General features: G+C 43.5%; 1 protein-coding gene across 8 annotated transcripts in view; it reads left to right on the top strand.

Annotated features, from left to right (window-relative positions):
- The window catches only part of DIPK1A (divergent protein kinase domain 1A), a 102,416-nt gene that overhangs the window by 77,417 nt on the left and 5,933 nt on the right, over positions 1 to 19,066 (top strand). For all 8 annotated transcript variants that reach the window (XM_069967686.1, XM_069967691.1, XM_069967689.1 and 5 more), the window contains 3 exons: positions 852 to 986; positions 16,783 to 16,890; positions 17,517 to 17,693. In XM_069967686.1, the coding sequence (XP_069823787.1) occupies positions 852 to 986; positions 16,783 to 16,890; positions 17,517 to 17,693 (420 nt within the window). The remainder of the gene's footprint in view (positions 1 to 851; positions 987 to 16,782; positions 16,891 to 17,516; positions 17,694 to 19,066) is intronic.

Raw genomic sequence — 19,066 nt, 5'->3', positions numbered from 1 at the left:
CTGTAGAGAATGGACGGCCGTAGAGAGTGTCTGGTCCTGTAGAGAATGGACGGTCCCATAGAGAGTGTCTGGTCCTGTAGAGAATGGACGGTCCCATAGAGAGTGTCTGGTCCTGTAGAGAATGGACAGTCCCTTAGAGAGTGTCTGGTCCTGTAGAGAATGGACGGTCCCATAGAGAGTGTCTGGTCCTGTAGAGAATAGACGGTCCAATAGAGAGTGTCTGGTCCTGTAGAGAATGGATGGTCCCATAGAGAGTGTCTGGTTCTGTAGAGAATGGACGGTCCCATAGAGAGTGTCTGGTCCTGTAGAGAATAGACGGTCCAATAGAGAGTGTCTGGTCCTGTAGAGAATGGACGGTCCAATAGAGAGTGTCTGGTCCTGTAGAGAATGGACGGTCCCATAGAGAGTATCTGGTTCTGTAGAGAATGGACGTTCCTATAGAGTGTCTGGTCCTGTAAAGAAGTTTGGTCCCAAAGAGGGTGTCTGGTCCTGTAGAGAATGGACGGTCCCATAGAGAGTGTCTGGTTCTGTAGAGAATGGACGTTCCTATAGAGTGTCTGGTCCTGTAAAGAAGTTTGGTCCCAAAGAGGGTGTCTGGTCCTGTAGAGAATGGACGGTCCCATAGAGAGTGTCTGGTTCTGTAGAGAATGGACGTTCCTATAGAGTGTCTGGTCCTGTAAAGAAGTTTGGTCCCAAAGAGGGTGTCTGGTCCTGTAGAGAATGGACGGTCCATTGGGGAATGTACCATCCAGTAGGGGGGCTTGTTCGGTTCTCTAGGGAACGGCCCGGGGATTTTATCGTTCATGGTTTGATGGACGTTGATTGTAACTCGGCTCGTTTTGTATTTCCAGGCTCGCTTGTCCTATATGCGGATTAAATATCTCTTCTTCTCATGGCTGGCGGTGTTCATCGGCAGCTGGGTGATATACGTCCGATACAACTCGTACACGGAGCTCTGCAGGGGACATGAGTGTAAGGCGACCATAGTAAGTGCTGTCCGTGAGGGTGACCCAGGGGGGAGGGGGGGTGTAATGTGACTATTATCCCACTGTAATGTAGTTTCCCACTTGCCGATCCAGTCACATAGCCCATGCCGCCATAGCTGGCCGTGGACTTTACATGTTTTTCACGGTCTCCCTCAATCTCTCTATACACATGTATGCTTGGCTCATGGCAGACTCCTCTGCTGGTGGTTTATCTCCCTGAGGACAAAAGGATTGGTAAGCTTAAAACGACTTGATCGGCCACCATACAAATGAGATGGTCAGCCAGTCATGAAGGAATCAGGGAGTTCAGCCACCATTGATCTAGGGCCTCATTAACATTAACTACCTTGGAGGCTCAGGGCCTCTATAACAGATTTCATTCAAGACTGGAAATTGGATCCTGAGAGATACCATTGACTTTATGGAGTCCCTCTGGTTTCTGCTTACAGCGTTTTTGTCTGCTCTGTTTAAACAGAATTTGCAACAAAGCCCCCCAAATGGCACAGATATGACGCTAGCCTCCAACAAAGCCCCCCAAATGGCACAGATACAAGGCTAGCCTCCAACAAAGCCCCCCAAATGGCACAGATACGAGGCTAGCCTCCAACAAAGCCCCCAAATGGCACAGATACGAGGCTAGCCTCCAACAAAGCCCTCCAAATGGCACAGATACGAGGCTAGCCTCCAACAAAGCCCCCCAAATGGCACAGATACAAGGCTAGCCTCCAACAAAGCCCCCCAAATGGCACAGATACGAAGCTAGCCTCCAACAAAGCCCCCAAATGGCACAGATACAAGGCTAGCCTCCAACAAAGCCCCCCAAATGGCACAGATACGAGGCTAGCCTCCAACAAAGCCCCCAAATGGCACAGATACGAGGCTAGCCTCCAACAAAGCCCTCCAAATGGCACAGATACAAGGCTAGCCTCCAACAAAGCCCCCCAAATGGCACAGATACAAGGCTAGCCTCCAACAAAGCCCCCCAAATGGCACAGATACGAAGCTAGCCTCCAACAAAGCCCCCCAAATGGCACAGATACAAGGCTAGCCTCCAACAAAGCCCCCCAAATGGCACAGATACGAAGCTAGCCTCCAACAAAGCCCCCCATATGGCACAGATAAGAGGATAGCCTCCAACAAAGCCCCCCAAATGGCACAGATAAGAGGATAGCCTCCAACAAAGCCCCCCAAATGGCACAGATACGAAGCTAGCCTCCAACAAAGCCCCCCAAATGGCACAGATACAAGGCTAGCCTCCAACAAAGCCCCCCAAATGGCACAGATACGAAGCTAGCCTCCAACAAAGCCCCCCAAATGGCACAGATACAAGGCTAGCCGCCAACAAAGCCCCCCAAATGGCACAGATAAGAGGCTAGCCTCCAACAAAGCCCCCAAATGGCACAGATACGAGGCTAGCCTCCAACAAAGCCCCCCAAATGGCACAGATACGAGGCTAGCCTCCAACAAAGCCCCCCAAATGGCACAGATACAAGGCTAGCCTCCAACAAAGCCCCCCAAATGGCACAGATACGAAGATAGCCTCCAACAAAGCCCCCCAAATGGCACAGATACAAGGCTAGCCTCCAACAAAGCCCCCCAAATGGCACAGATATGAGGCTAGCCTCCAACAAAGCCCCTCAAATGGCACAGATACGAGGCTAGCCTCCAACAAAGCCCCCAAATGGCACAGATACAAGGCTAGCCTCCAACAAAGCCCCCCAAATGGCACAGATAAGAGGATAGCCTCCAACAAAGCCCCCCAAATGGCACAGATACGAGGCTAGCCTCCAACAAAGCCCCCAAATGACACAGATACGAGGCTAGCCTCCAACAAAGCCCCCAAATGGCACAGATACGAGGCTAGCCTCCAACAAAGCCCCCCAAATGGCACAGATGTGAGGCTAGCCTCAAACAAGGCTAGCCTCAAACAAAGCCCCCCAATTGGCACAGATACGAGGCTAGCCTCCAACAAAGCCCACCAAATGGCACAGATATGAGGCTAGCCTCCAACAAAGCCTTCCAAATGGCACAGATACAATGCTAGCCTCCAACAAAGCCCCCCAAATGGCACAGATACGAGGCTAGCCTCCAACAAAGCCCCCAAATGGAGCTCCAACTGTTTTTTTTTTGTTCTTTGACGTTTTAACCTTTAACATAGCATGAAGGTGATGTGCGATGACGTACGACGCCTGTTTCTGGAACTCAAACCCAAGACAAGAGCGGCGCTGTTTCTGGAGGAAGGCGGACATGTTTTTGTAAGCCTGGATAATCCCTTTAACAATCAGAACGGTCCAAATCCCAAGGGCGTACATCTGAGTATATACTGACTATATATAAGAAGGGTACAGCTGAGTATATACTGACTATATATAAGAGGGGGTACAGCTGAGTATATACTGACTATATATAAGAAGGGTACAGCTGAGTATATACTGACTATATATAAGAAGGGTACAGCTGAGTATATACTGACTATATATAAGAAGGGGTACAGCTGAGTATATACTGACTATATATAAGAAGGGTACAGCTGAGTATATACTGACTATATATAAGAAGGGTACAGCTGAGTATATACTGACTATATATAAGAAGGGCGTACAGCTGAGTATATACTGACTATATATAAGAAGGGCGTACAGCTGAGTATATACTGACTATATAAGAGGGGGTACAGCTGAGTATATACTGACTATATATAAGAAGGGTACAGCTGAGTATATACTGACTATATATAAGAAGGGTACAGCTGAGTATATACTGACTATATATAAGAAGGGTACAGCTGAGTATATACTGACTATATATAAGAGGGGTACAGCTGAGTATATACTGACTATATATAAGAAGGGTACAGCTGAGTATATACTGACTATATATAAGAAGGGCGTACAGCTGAGTATATACTGACTATATATAAGAAGGGTACAGCTGAGTATATACTGACTATATATAAGAAGGGGTACAGCTGAGTATATACTGACTATATATAAGAAGGGGTACAGCTGAGTATATACTGACTATATATATAAGAAGGGGTACAGCTGAGTATATACTGACTATATAAGAGGGGGTACAGCTGAGTATATACTGACTATATATAAGAGGGGTACAGCTGAGTATATACTGACTATATATAAGAGGGGTACAGCTGAGTATATACTGACTATATATAAGAAGGGTACAGCTGAGTATATACTGACTATATATAAGAGGGGTACAGCTGAGTATATACTGACTATATATAAGAGGGGTACAGCTGAGTATATACTGACTATATATAAGAAGGGGTACAGCTGAGTATATACTGACTATATATAAGAAGGGTACAGCTGAGTATATACTGACTATATATAAGAGGGGGTACAGCTGAGTATATACTGACTATATATAAGAAGGGCGTACAGCTGAGTATATACTGACTATATATAAGAAGGGTGTACAGCGTAGTATATACTGACTATATATAAGAAGGGTACAGCTGAGTATATACTGACTATATATAAGAGGGGCGTACAGCTGAGTATATACCAACTATATATAAGAAGGGCGTACAGCTGAGTATATACTGACTATATATAAGAAGGGGTACATCTGAGTATATACTGACTTTATATAAGAGGGGGTACAGCTGAGTATATACTGACTATATATAAGAAGGGGTACAGCTGAGTATATACTGACTATATATATAAGAGGGGTACAGCTGAGTATATACTGACTATATATAAGAAGGGTACAGCTGAGTATATACTGACTATATATATATAAGAAGGGCGTACAGCTGAGTATATACTGACTATATATAAGAAGGGGTACAGCTGAGTATATACTCACTATATATAAGAAGGGGTACAGCTGAGTATATACTGACTATATATAAGAAGGGCACAGCTGAGTATATACTGACTATATATAAGAGGGGGTACAGCTGAGTATATACTGACTATATATAAGAGGGGGTACAGCTGAGTATATACTGACTATATATAAGAGGGGTACAGCTGAGTATATACTGACTATATATAAGAGGGGGTACAGCTGAGTATATACTGACTATATATAAGAAGGGGTACAGCTGAGTATATACTGACTATATATAAGAGGGGGTATAGCTGAGTATATACTGACTATATATAAGAAGGGCGTACAGCTGAGTATATACTGACTATATATAAGAGGGGTACAGCTGAGTATATACTGACTATATATAAGAGGGGGTACAGCTGAGTATATATTGACTATATATAAGAGGGGGTACAGCTGAGTATATACTGACTATATATAAGAGGGGGTACAGCTGAGTATATACTGACTATATATAAGAAGGGGTACAGCTGAGTATATACTGACTATATATAAGAAGGGTACAGCTGAGTATATACTGACTATATATAAGAAGGGGTACAGCTGAGTATATACTGACTATATATAAGAGGGGGTACAGCTGAGTATATACTGACTATATATAAGAGGGGTACAGCTGAGTATATACTGACTATATATAAGAGGGGTACAGCTGAGTATATACTGACTATATATAAGAGGGGGTACAGCTGAGTATATACTGACTATATATAAGAAGGGTACAGCTGAGTATATACTGACATAAAGAGGGGTACAGCTGAGTATATACTGACTATATATAAGAGGGGTACAGCTGAGTATATACTGACTATATATAAGAGGGGTACAGCTGAGTATATACTGACTATATATATAAGAAGGGCGTACAGCTGAGTATATACTGACTATATATAAGAAGGGGTACAGCTGAGTATATACTGACTATATATAAGAAGGGGTACAGCTGAGTATATACTGACTATATATAAGAAGGGGTACAGCTGAGTATATACTGACTATATATAAGAAGGGTACAGCTGAGTATATACTGACTATATATAAGAGGGGTACAGCTGAGTATATACTGACTATATATAAGAGGGGGTACAGCTGAGTATATACTGACTATATATAAGAAGGGCGTACAGCTGAGTATATACTGACTATATATAAGAGGGGTACAGCTGAGTATATACTGACTATATATAAGAGGGGGTACAGCTGAGTATATACTGACTATATATAAGAAGGGCGTACAGCTGAGTATATACTGACTATATATAAGAGGGGTACAGCTGAGTATATACTGACTATATATAAGAAGGGTACAGCTGAGTATATACTGACTATATATAAGAAGGGTACAGCTGAGTATATACTGACTATATATAAGAGGGGGTACAGCTGAGTATATACTGACTATATATAAGAAGGGCGTACAGCTGAGTATATACTGACTATATATAAGAGGGGTACAGCTGAGTATATACTGACTATATATAAGAAGGGGTACAGCTGAGTATATACTGACTATATATAAGAAGGGTACAGCTGAGTATATACTGACTATATATAAGAGGGGTACAGCTGAGTATATACTGACTATATATAAGAAGGGCGTACAGCTGAGTATATACTGACTATATATAAGAAGGGTACAGCTGAGTATATACTGACTATATATAAGAAGGGGTACAGCTGAGTATATACTGACTATATATAAGAGGGGTACAGCTGAGTATATACTGACTATATATAAGAAGGGGGTACAGCTGAGTATATACTGACTATATATAAGAAGGGTACAGCTGAGTATATACTGACTATATATAAGAGGGGTACAGCTGAGTATATACTGACTATATATAAGAAGGGTACAGCTGAGTATATACTGACTATATATAAGAGGGGGTACAGCTGAGTATATACTGACTATATATAAGAAGGGGTACAGCTGAGTATATACTGACTTTATATAAGAGGGGGTACAGCTGAGTATATACTGACTTTATATAAGAGGGGGTACAGCTGAGCATGTACTGACTATATATAAGAAGGGGTACAGCTGAGTATATACTGACTATATATAAGAGGGGTACAGCTGAGTATATACTGACTATATATAAGAGGGGGTACAGCTGAGTATATACTGACTATATATAAGAGGGGGTACAGCTGAGTATATACTGACTATATATAAGAGGGGGTACAGCTGAGTATATACTGACTATATATAAGAGGGGTACAGCTGAGTATATACTGACTATATATAAGAGGGGGTACAGCTGAGTATATACTGACTATATATAAGAAGGGGTACAGCTGAGTATATACTGACTATATAAGAGGGGGTACAGCTGAGTATATACTGACTATATATAAGAAGGGTACATCTGAGTATATACTGACTATATATAAGAAGGGTGCAGCTGAGTATATACTGACTATATATAAGAGGGGGTACAGCTGAGTATATACTGACTATATATAAGAAGGGGTACAGCTGAGTATATACTGACTATATATAAGAGGGGTACAGCTGAGTATATACTGACTATATATAAGAAGGGTACAGCTGAGTATATACTGACTATATATAAGAGGGGTACAGCTGAGTATATACTGACTATATATAAGAGGGGGTACAGCTGAGTATATACTGACTATATATAAGAGGGGGTACAGCTGAGTATATACTGACTATATATAAGAGGGGGTACAGCTGAGTATATACTGACTATATATAAGAAGGGGTACAGCTGAGTATATACTGACTATATATAAGAGGGGTACAGCTGAGTATATACTGACTATATATAAGAGGGGTACAGCTGAGTATATACTGACTATATATAAGAGGGGTACAGCTGAGTATATACTGACTATATATAAGAGGGGTACAGCTGAGTATATACTGACTATATATATAAGAAGGGCGTACAGCTGAGTATATACTGACTATATATAAGAGGGGTACAGCTGAGTATATACTGACTATATATAAGAGGGGGTACAGCTGAGTATATACTGACTATATATAAGAAGTTGTACAGCTGAGTATATACTGACTATATATAAGAAGTTGTACAGCTGAGTATATACTGACTATATATAAGAGGGGTACAGCTGAGTATATACTGACTATATATAAGAGGGGTACAGCTGAGTATATACTGACTATATATAAGAGGGGTACAGCTGAGTATATACTGACTATATATAAGAAGGGTACAGCTGAGTATATACTGACTATATATAAGAAGGGTACATCTGAGTATATACTGACTATATATAAGAAGGGTACAGCTGAGTATATACTGACTATATATAAGAAGGGTACAGCTGAGTATATACTGACTATATATAAGAAGGGTACAGCTGAGTATATACTGACTATATATAAGAAGGGGTACAGCTGAGTATATACTGACTATATATAAGAAGGGGTACAGCTGAGTATATACTGACTATATATAAGAGGGGTACAGCTGAGTATATACTGACTATATATAAGAGGGGTACAGCTGAGTATATACTGACTATATATAAGAGGGGGTACAGCTGAGTATATACTGACTATATATAAGAGGGGTACAGCTGAGTATATACTGACTATATATAAGAAGGGCGTACAGCTGAGTATATACTGACTATATATAAGAGGGGTACAGCTGAGTATATACTGACTATATATAAGAGGGGTACAGCTGAGTATATACTGACTATATATAAGAAGGGCGTACAGCTGAGTATATACTGACTATATATAAGAGGGGTACAGCTGAGTATATACTGACTATATATAAGAGGGGGTACAGCTGAGTATATACTGACTATATATAAGAAGGGCGTACAGCTGAGTATATACTGACTATATATAAGAGGGGTACAGCTGAGTATATACTGACTATATATAAGAGGGGGTACAGCTGAGTATATACTGACTATATATAAGAGGGGGTACAGCTGAGTATATACTGACTATATATAAGAGGGGTACAGCTGAGTATATACTGACTATATATAAGAAGGGTACAGCTGAGTATATACTGACTATATATAAGAAGGGTACAGCTGAGTATATACTGACTATATATAAGAGGGGGTACAGCTGAGTATATACTGACTATATATAAGAAGGGGTACAGCTGAGCATATACTGACTATATATAAGAAGGGCGTACAGCTGAGTATATACTGACTATATATAAGAGGGGTACAGCTGAGTATATACTGACTATATATAAGAGGGGGTACAGCTGAGTATATACTGACTATATATAAGAGGGGGTACAGCTGAGTATATACTGACTATATATAAGAGGGGTACAGCTGAGTATATACTGACTATATATAAGAAGGGTACAGCTGAGTATATACTGACTATATATAAGAAGGGTACAGCTGAGTATATACTGACTATATATAAGAGGGGGTACAGCTGAGTATATACTGACTATATATAAGAAGGGGTACAGCTGAGCATATACTGACTATATATAAGAAGGGCGTACAGCTGAGTATATACTGACTATATATAAGAGGGGTACAGCTGAGTATATACTGACTATATATAAGAGGGGGTACAGCTGAGTATATACTGACTATATATAAGAGGGGGTACAGCTGAGTATATACTGACTATATATAAGAGGGGTACAGCTGAGTATATACTGACTATATATAAGAAGGGTACAGCTGAGTATATACTGACTATATATAAGAAGGGTACAGCTGAGTATATACTGACTATATATAAGAGGGGGTACAGCTGAGTATATACTGACTATATATAAGAAGTTGTACAGCTGAGTATATACTGACTATATATAAGAGGGGGTACAGCTGAGTATATACTGACTATATATAAGAAGGGCGTACAGCTGAGTATATACTGACTATATATAAGAGGGGTACAGCTGAGTATATACTGACTATATATAAGAGGGGGTACAGCTGAGTATATACTGACTATATATAAGAGGGGGTACAGCTGAGTATATACTGACTATATATAAGAGGGGGTACAGCTGAGTATATACTGACTATATATAAGAGGGGTACAGCTGAGTATATACTGACTATATATGAGGGGGTACAGCTGAGTATATACTGACTATATATAAGAAGGGTACAGCTGAGTATATACTGACTATATATAAGAGGGGGTACAGCTGAGTATATACTGACTATATATAAGAGGGGCACAGCTGAGTATATACTGACTATATATAAGAGGGGGTACAGCTGAGTATATACTGACTATATATAAGAGGGGTACAGCTGAGTATATACTGACTATATATGAGGGGGTACAGCTGAGTATATACTGACTATATATAAGAAGGGTACAGCTGAGTATATACTGACTATATATAAGAAGGGTACAGCTGAGTATATACTGACTATATATAAGAAGGGTACAGCTGAGTATATACTGACTATATATAAGAAGGGTGTACAGCTGAGTATATACTGACTATATATAAGAAGGGTGTACAGCTGAGTATATACTGACTATATATAAGAAGGGTACAGCTGAGTATATACTGACTTTATATAAGAGGGGGTACAGCTGAGCATATACTGACTATATATAAGAAGGGTACAGCTGAGTATATACTGACTATATATAAGAGGGGGTACAGCTGAGCATATACTGACTATATATAAGAAGGGCGTACAGCTGAGTATATACTGACTATATATAAGAGGGGGTACAGCTGAGCATATACTGACTATATATAAGAGGGGGTACAGCTGAGCATATACTGACTATATATAAGAAGGGGTACAGCTGAGCATATACTGACTATATATAAGAAAGGTACAGCTGAGTACTCTCCATCTCTCTATATACACCAGTGACGGGACTCTCCATCTCTATATACACCAGTGACGGGACTCTCCATCTCTATGTATATTGGTGACGGGACTCTCCATCTCTATATACACCAGTGACGGGACTCTCCATCTCTCTATATTCACCAGTGACGGGACTCTCCATCTCTCTTTATATTGGTGATGGGACTCTCCATCTCTCTGTATATATTTTTTTTTAATAATAATTTTTTATTTTACAAATTATAAAAATAATTTCACATACATAAATGGGATGACACAGAGAACTCTCTACCCCGTGCCATCCCACCCAGCAGCAAAAAGGTACAATATGATCACCATTTATTTATAGCCCACTAACTCCCACCCCCCCCACCCCCCTAGAGAGAGAGGAGAAAAAAAAAAAAAAAGATAAGGTACGGCAGTTATGATCGAATACACTTTTTTCACGGCCCCCAAAGTTTCCCATGTCTCTGAAATGCCTTACAGGATTTACATTTTGACCAATATTTCTCATACTGATATACCTTAGATACCAATCCCTTCCATTCCATAAACGAAGGGGAATCGTTTGGGAACCAATGTCTGGATATAACAACTTTTGCCAATACACTAAATTTATTTAGTAGAGAGCCAGTTGCACCATCATTGTTATATCCACCCATAAGTAGTCTATGGACCTCCAACCCAACCTGCAGGCCCACGTCAACCTCTATGTAGTTCGGGCATTCCCATAATAAATAAAAGAACTCCGCATCCTCCATAGAACACTTAGGACAGTTGGCATTCAATCTAAGCCCTCTCCTCTCAAGATCTTTAGGCGAGAGATATAAACCGTACAAAATTTTAAGCTGTATCAACCTATGAGAGGGGTTGACCGAGACATCCTGTATACCCTCAATAATATCTGACCACTGGTCATTAGATAAGATTCCCAATCTAAGTTCCCACTTCTCCCTCGCTTTACGTAGATAACCACTACCCCTTTCCTTAAAGGGGTATTCCAGGGAAAATCAATAATTTAGCAAAGGAAAGGGTTAACCAAGGTTAACACTTTCCTAATATACTTACCTGTTGTTTTTTGGCCCCCCAAGGAGATCTCCGGTCCGGTCACGTGATCTTGCAGCTTGTGGCTCGGATCCTCTTCTCCTTCCGGTTCGGTGACGTCACCCGGCCGGCGTCGCTCTCCGTCTCATTAGCAGCAGAGCACTGAACCCTGACTGGCTTGGTAGCGTGCAGCCAATCAGGGTTCAGTGCTCTGCATCCCCACAGTGGGGGTCCCCTGAGGCTGCAGTAAATTATCAGGGGTCGTCGGGCTCAGTGCCGGTCACCAGTTACATGGGCCGGCACTGCACTACAGCAGGTGAATGCGGGGTCTGGCGTCAATCATCACTCCGCACAACACCCCCCCCACCTTGTCAGCGATGCCGACCGAGTCCCGGGAGGGGATGCGGCGGGCGGCATTACTTCATTCATAGCTACCAGACACCCGGCTGCCCGCCGCATCCCCTCCCCCCAGGGACTCAGGTTCGGCATCGGTGGGGAAGTAATGTTTATCGGCTGCTGATCCCCCCGGCCCCCCCTCCCTGTGTCCCTATCAGAGATCACTCACCCCCAACCCTGGAGCGTGCTGCTGGCCCCGATCTCTGCACTGGTCTCAGGCACCTGATCGCGGGGGGGGGAGATCCGTGCCACTAGACACCAGGGATGCACGGAGGAAAGCACTTCAATGCAGCTGTCAGGTTTGACAGCTGCATTGAAGGGCTTAATTAGCCGGCGCGGCAACGGGACCCGCGCCGGCTAATAGAGGCACTGCCCGGCTGCAGATTGCAGCCAGGATCGGTGCCGTTCAGAGCGGGGTCCCACCGGGACCCCGCTCTGAACACCCCATGCGGCACCATGACGTATCAGATACGTCATGGGTCGCTAAGGGGTTAATCTTATATAACCTTTTCAACGCTTTCCATGTCTTAGTGTACAACTCAACTTGTGAAAGAATCTTAGTACCTTCAAAACCCCCTTCTAAACGGACAAAAAAATCAGAATTATGCTTAATGTTACATAATAAAAATTGAATAACAGGAGATAGCTTCCATTTCCTAAATAATTGGGCACCCATGGCAAGGAAATACAGTCGAAAATCAGGGAGGGCCATTCCGCCCCCATCACATCTCTGGGACCAACCCTGATATCCTATCTTTGGCTTTTTTTTCTCCAAATAAAAGAATTTAGTACGGTCTCAATTTTACCGAACCAGGAAACTGGGATCCAAACTGGTGAAGAGAAAAGAACAAATAAAAATTGTGGCCATACGGTCTGCCATCGATAATGGCAAACGACCCCAAAATTCCACTTTCTTACTAATTTTAGCAAAAAGCGGATGCAAATTGAGGGCGATATATTTCTTCACATCTGATGTAAGCTTTACCCCTGAATAATCGATCGAGTCATCCACGCCCAATACACGAACCAATGAACTACTGAAGGCACTGCCGTCCCCTACCAGCAACAGAGAGGACTTCAGCCAGTTAACCCTCAAACCAGAGACATTTCCAAATTCAGAAACAATATTTATAACAAAACGAACTGCGCTCTCATCCCCCCGCATAAAAAGAAGGATGTCATCCGCATAAAGCAGAAATTTATCCCTATCCCCCCTGCAATCCGAAGCCACAGACTTCATTAGACTTCCTTATCCGTATAGCCAGGGGTTCAATAAAGAAGACAAATAATAAGGGGGACAGAGGGCACCCTTGCCTTGTCCCCCTCTCCAACTTAATCCAGTTAGTAACCCTACCATTATAGATAACATTAGCCGTTGGAAAAGTATATAAAAGATTAATCCATGCTATAAAACCCTCCCCGAGTCCAAACCCCACCAGCACCCTCCAAAGGAATCCCCACTCCACCCTGCCAAACGCCTTCATCGCGTCAAGGGACAGGATGGAGTGGGGGGCCCCGGACGGCAGCTGGACATTAGCAAAAGCCCTTGAGATATTGTCAAAAATGACCCTACCAGATACAAAGCCAGTCTGGTCACAGCCAATAAGACCCGGAGTCACCCTACCCAGTCTAAGAGCCAGGACCTTTGAGATAATCTTACAGCCACAATTGATCAAAGAAATGGGCCTATACGACTCTTATCTGTTGTAAATCTTTCTGTTTTTTTCTATCAGGGTGATACTAGCCTCTCTCATAGAGGGAGGGAGGGAGAACGCCTCTCGAACAGGATTCATTAAATATCTCTAGTAACCAGGGCAAAAGAATATCTGAAAATTCCCTATAAACCGCAAAGGGCAGGCCATCGGTACCCGGTGCCAAATGACCTCTAAAGCTCCCTAAGGCTGCCCTGAGATCATCCAACATAACAGGGGCATTTAACACTCCTCCTCCCCTAACCTAGGAAACTCGACCTGACCCAACCACCCGTCAGTCTCTGCCTCCATACCATGCAACTCTGACCGATATAACTCAGAATAAAAATCGTGAATGACTCGACCGATCCCTTCCTTTGAACTATCCAACCTACCCTCCTTATCTCTCTGTATATTGCTGACGGGACTCTCCATCTCTCTGTATATTAATGACGGGACTCTCCATCTCTATGTATATTGCTGACGGGACTCTCCATCTCTCTGTATATTAATGACGGGACTCTCCATCTCTCTGTATATTAGTGACGGGACTCTCCATCTCTTTATACACCAGTGACAGGGCTCTCCATCTTTCTGTATATTGGTGACGGGACTCTCCATCTCTCTATATACACCAGTGAAGGGACTCTCCATCTCTCTGTATATTGGTGATGGGACTCTCCATCTCTCTATATATACCAGTGACGGGGCTGTCCATCTCTATGTATATTGGTGACGGGACTCTCCATCTCTCTATATACACCAGTGACGGGACTCTCCATCTCTCTATATACACCAGTGACGGGACTCTCCATCTCTCTATATACACTAGTGACGGGACTCTCCATCTCTCTATATAAACCAGTGACGGGACTCTCTATCTCTCTATATACACCAGTGACGGGACTCTCTATCTCTCTATATACACCAGTGACGGGACTCTCCATCTCTCTATATACACCAGTGAAGGGACTCTCCATCTCTCTGTATACACCAGTGACGGGACTCTCCATCTCTCTATATAAACCAGTGACGGGACTCTCTATCTCTCTATATACACCAGTGACGGGACTCTCTATCTCTCTATATACACCAGTGATGGGGCTCTCCATCTCTCTATATACACCAGTGACGGGGCTCTCCATCTCTCTATATACACCAGTGACGGGGCTCTCCATCTCTCTATATAAACCAGTGACGGGACTCTCTATCTCTCTATATACACCAGTGACGGGGCTCTCCATCTCTCTATATACACCAGTGACGGGACTCTCTATCTCTCTGTATATTGGTGATGGGACTCTCCATCTCTCTATATACACCAGTGACGGGACTCTCCATCTCTTCCTCCAGCGTTACAGCTCGGTCTATGTCTGTAGTATCTGCAGCCTCGGTCGGACTCGCACGTCTTCATTTACACTCTCGCTATTTCATTTGATTTCTTTCTTACGTGTTGTCTGGATGCCGGAGACCATTATAGCAATGTTGTAATCTGGGAAGAATTCCTGTCTAATTCTGTCCCCGAGGCTTTCTGTGCGCTCCGCTCTCCTCTTACCGCCTGTAATTAGCCCAATTATTCTTAAGACTTATAATTAGGAACATGTTAGAAGACTCCCAGTGATGGGCGGACATCCACTGCCTGACTATACAGGAAAACATGGGGGCAATCTGCTGCCTGGACGGCTGTGGGCAGGGGATGACAGCACCGAGCGCTGGAGGGTTTCACTACATGTCTAGTAATCCGCCTTACATGGGACTGCTGCCTGCGGTCAGATTATCTGGGCTGTGGGATAAAAAGTAATAAAGGCAGAAATAACCGAATCCACAACCATGACTGCAGTCATCAATATCCAGATGATGATGGAACACGTGAGTGATGATGATGATGATGATAATGATGATGGCAGTCGGGGGGGGGGGGGCAGATAACAAACAGGAACGACTACAAAGACTGAGTCTTGCTGTCCCTAACCTTACCTTAGATCTGTCCCTGAACACTAAATCTCACTGACCCTACAAATATCCCTATGATAACCCTGATCTGTAAGCTATCCCTAACAGAGCAAGAAGCAAGTACTAAGACACAGAGACAAGAGCGACACTAAACAACTACACAATCAACAAACTGAGGTAACGGAGTCAAAACTTTGTAATACAGATACAAGGATTAACCGAGACGAAGCTGAAAAAACAAGGAACAAGATGCAAAAACAAGAACAAAGAATGCTGAGAAACACACACAGGGTTCAATATAATCCATACCATACTGCAAAAGCTAGGGACTTTTGAAGGGAGGCTCAAAAAACGGAAACTGTAAAAGAACCACACTATGTATACAATGCAATGCTTGTGTGACACACAGGTTGTGCGGCTCCTGAGATACACTCCTTTATTTAGCGGGTGCTGATCCTGAGTCACAGCCTGTATTACAGATCAGGACAGCGTTCACTCTTCTGATAGCTTCACAGCTGAAATCTGCCGACGTCGCTCCCTGCTCATATTCTGCACCGAGTGCTCAGGGGGATTTGTATCCTGAGACCTATGGGTGAAACAGTCATAGCAGCTGCTGCAGGGCCGACGGCTACGACCCCCCCCCCCCCCTGTGCACCCAGACATACAATACACTCACTGACAGCTAAAAACAATGGGGGAGGGGGAGGGAGGGCATCCAAACTATGAAGCCCATGGTCATCCCTGCTGGTGTCATCAATACTTTTTGCATTATTTATGTGCAGCAGCATCACTGTTATCCCTTTATCCAGAAATCATGTGTGTTATATATATCTATGATGTGATGTCACAATCTACATGTTACCTGTATTATCCCTGTACCCAGAAATCACATGTATATATCTATGCTGTGATGTCACAATCTACGTGTTACCTGTATTCTCCATGTACTGTAGGTCGCATACTACCGTTATATAGCATCTTATACCGTATATAACTGCTTTCTTTTGGATTTCTGCTTCCAGTGTGACAAATACCGGAAGGGGATCATTGACGGATCGGCCTGTGAGGGTCTCTGCTCCAAGGAAACCATTTATTTTGGGAAATGTTTGTCAACCAAGCCGAACAACCAGGTAATCTGCCGCTTTGTTTTACCGGGATGTAGGATTGGGATGACCAGCATGAACCGTTATCAGATGTCTGTTGTCCCAGGAGAATGGGCCACATCTGGCCGACCTTTGGGTTTAGTTGTCCCCCTGAAGAGTGCACCGGTGTCCCGTAGATATAAATGGTCATTGTGTGCAATGCGTCATCTCTCCTGTGATGGCGCTGCAGGAGATATGAACATTCGCTTCTCCTTACTGGTGGTCCCAGTGGTAATCTTGTGATTCACAGTGGTGGATGGGAGCCATAGTCTATAAACAATGGAGGTGACAATGGTCCAGAGCCATAGTCTATAGAATAAAACAATGGAGGTGACAATGGTCCGGAGCCATAGCCTATAGAATAAAAAATGGAGGTGACAATGGTCGGGAACCATTGTCTATAAACAATAGAGGAGAAACAAGAATTATTGAGTTATATTTCAGTCTTATTCCCATCTGCTCCGGGGCTACGATGTGTCAGCCATGTTGATAGGGCAGATGCTGAGTATGTGACCATGAGCCGCTGGTCGGGGGGGTGGATGGGACTTTAGAACTTGTGGCCACAGAGATGGATTATTAGCCAAAAGGGCAACTAAGCCTTGTTTGCTTCTCAGATGTACCTGGGAATCTGGGGGAACCTGGAGGGGGTGATAAAGTGTCAGATGGAAGATTCGCTGCATCTGGACTTCGGGACAGAATTAGAGCCGAGGAAGGAGATTGTGCTGTTCGACAAACCGACCCGAGGAACCACCGTCCAGAAGTTCAAAGAGATGGTGCACAACCTGTTCAAGGTAAGAACCTGACCTCCAGCCAATGTGAACGCTCACCAGTGTGACTGGCTGCCAGTGTGACTGCCCACCAGCCAGGGTTACTGCCTGCTGGTGTAACCGCCTGCCGATGTAACTGCCTGCTGGTGTGACAACCCCTCCCCCCCCGGTGTGACCCTCTGCCTGTGTGACCACCCCTGATGTAAAGGCCTGCCGATTTGACTGGCCCCCCACCTCCCGTGTGACTGTCTGCCTGCCGGTGTGACTATGTGCCGGGGTGACCGACTGCCAGTGTGACCACTCCCGGGATAAAGGTCTGCCAATCTGACTGACTGTCGTCATTGCCTGTCGGTGTGACGCCACATAGTGCTCTAGGCCGTATTTACACACAGCCAAAACCAGGAGCCAATTCGATAGGAGAAAATAAAGGAAGAACCTGAAAAGTGTGAGTGTGTATCCAAACTAGAAGAGATTGTCCTGCTGTATCTCATCGGGTTCGGATACATCTGATTCTTTTGCCCTCCAGGAGGTAGAGGTAATGTAATGTTCTTATGGATTTAGCAGTGAGCAGATCTGTATGATCTGTAACCATTAAGGAGGGGAGTGAGGAGTGATGGGGACAGCACATAGGACCAATGCATCTCCAGGCCTTGGTTACATGTCCGTATGTGTGTCCGTTGCCGTGATCGGTGCCACAAGAGGACAGATCCTGGTGCGGAGCTGCATGGATCAATATCTCCAATCCAGTGTCCTGTGAATAATGGAGATGCACATCCATCGTGTGGTCCGCAATGGACGTGTGAATGAGGCCTCATCTGTGTGACAGTGAGCGGAGCCGTATAGATGTAGTGTTCACTAGTAGGGTGATATTAGTAAGATGGTAGGGGGCGCTCTTGAGCTGTCTCATGTACAGTTTGTTCTGGTGAATGTTTTTTTACATCTCCACATGATAGAGGATGGGAAGCTGATGGGTGAGATTCCACCTGCTGGGACCCCCACTGATCCCGGGAATCAGGAGGAAATTATTCCCGGAGTTAGTGAAGCGCACAGTGTGTACACAGCCGCCACGCCATTCATTCTCTATGGGGTCCCGAGCATTGCGGAGCTCAGCTGTCCCGTACAGTGTCATACCTGGCCCGCAACCCCCAATGTTGGGTAAACACATACCACATGGTAAACTTCTCATGCTGAGATATATGTATCTATATCATGCTCTACACATCTGTATACTGCTCTATGTATCTATACACTGCTCTATATATTTATATACGGCTCTATGTATCTATATACAGCTCTATATATTTATATACGGCTCTATGTATCTATATACAGCTCTATATATTTATATACGGCTCTATGTATCTATATACAGCTCTATATATTTATATACGGCTCTA

The sequence above is a fragment of the Dendropsophus ebraccatus genome, chromosome 4, assembly GCF_027789765.1.
Source record: "Dendropsophus ebraccatus isolate aDenEbr1 chromosome 4, aDenEbr1.pat, whole genome shotgun sequence".
NCBI classification, from domain to species: domain Eukaryota; kingdom Metazoa; phylum Chordata; class Amphibia; order Anura; family Hylidae; genus Dendropsophus; species Dendropsophus ebraccatus.
The sequence above is the reverse complement of the archived record's forward strand: the minus strand, read 5'-3'. Positions and strand labels throughout refer to the sequence as shown.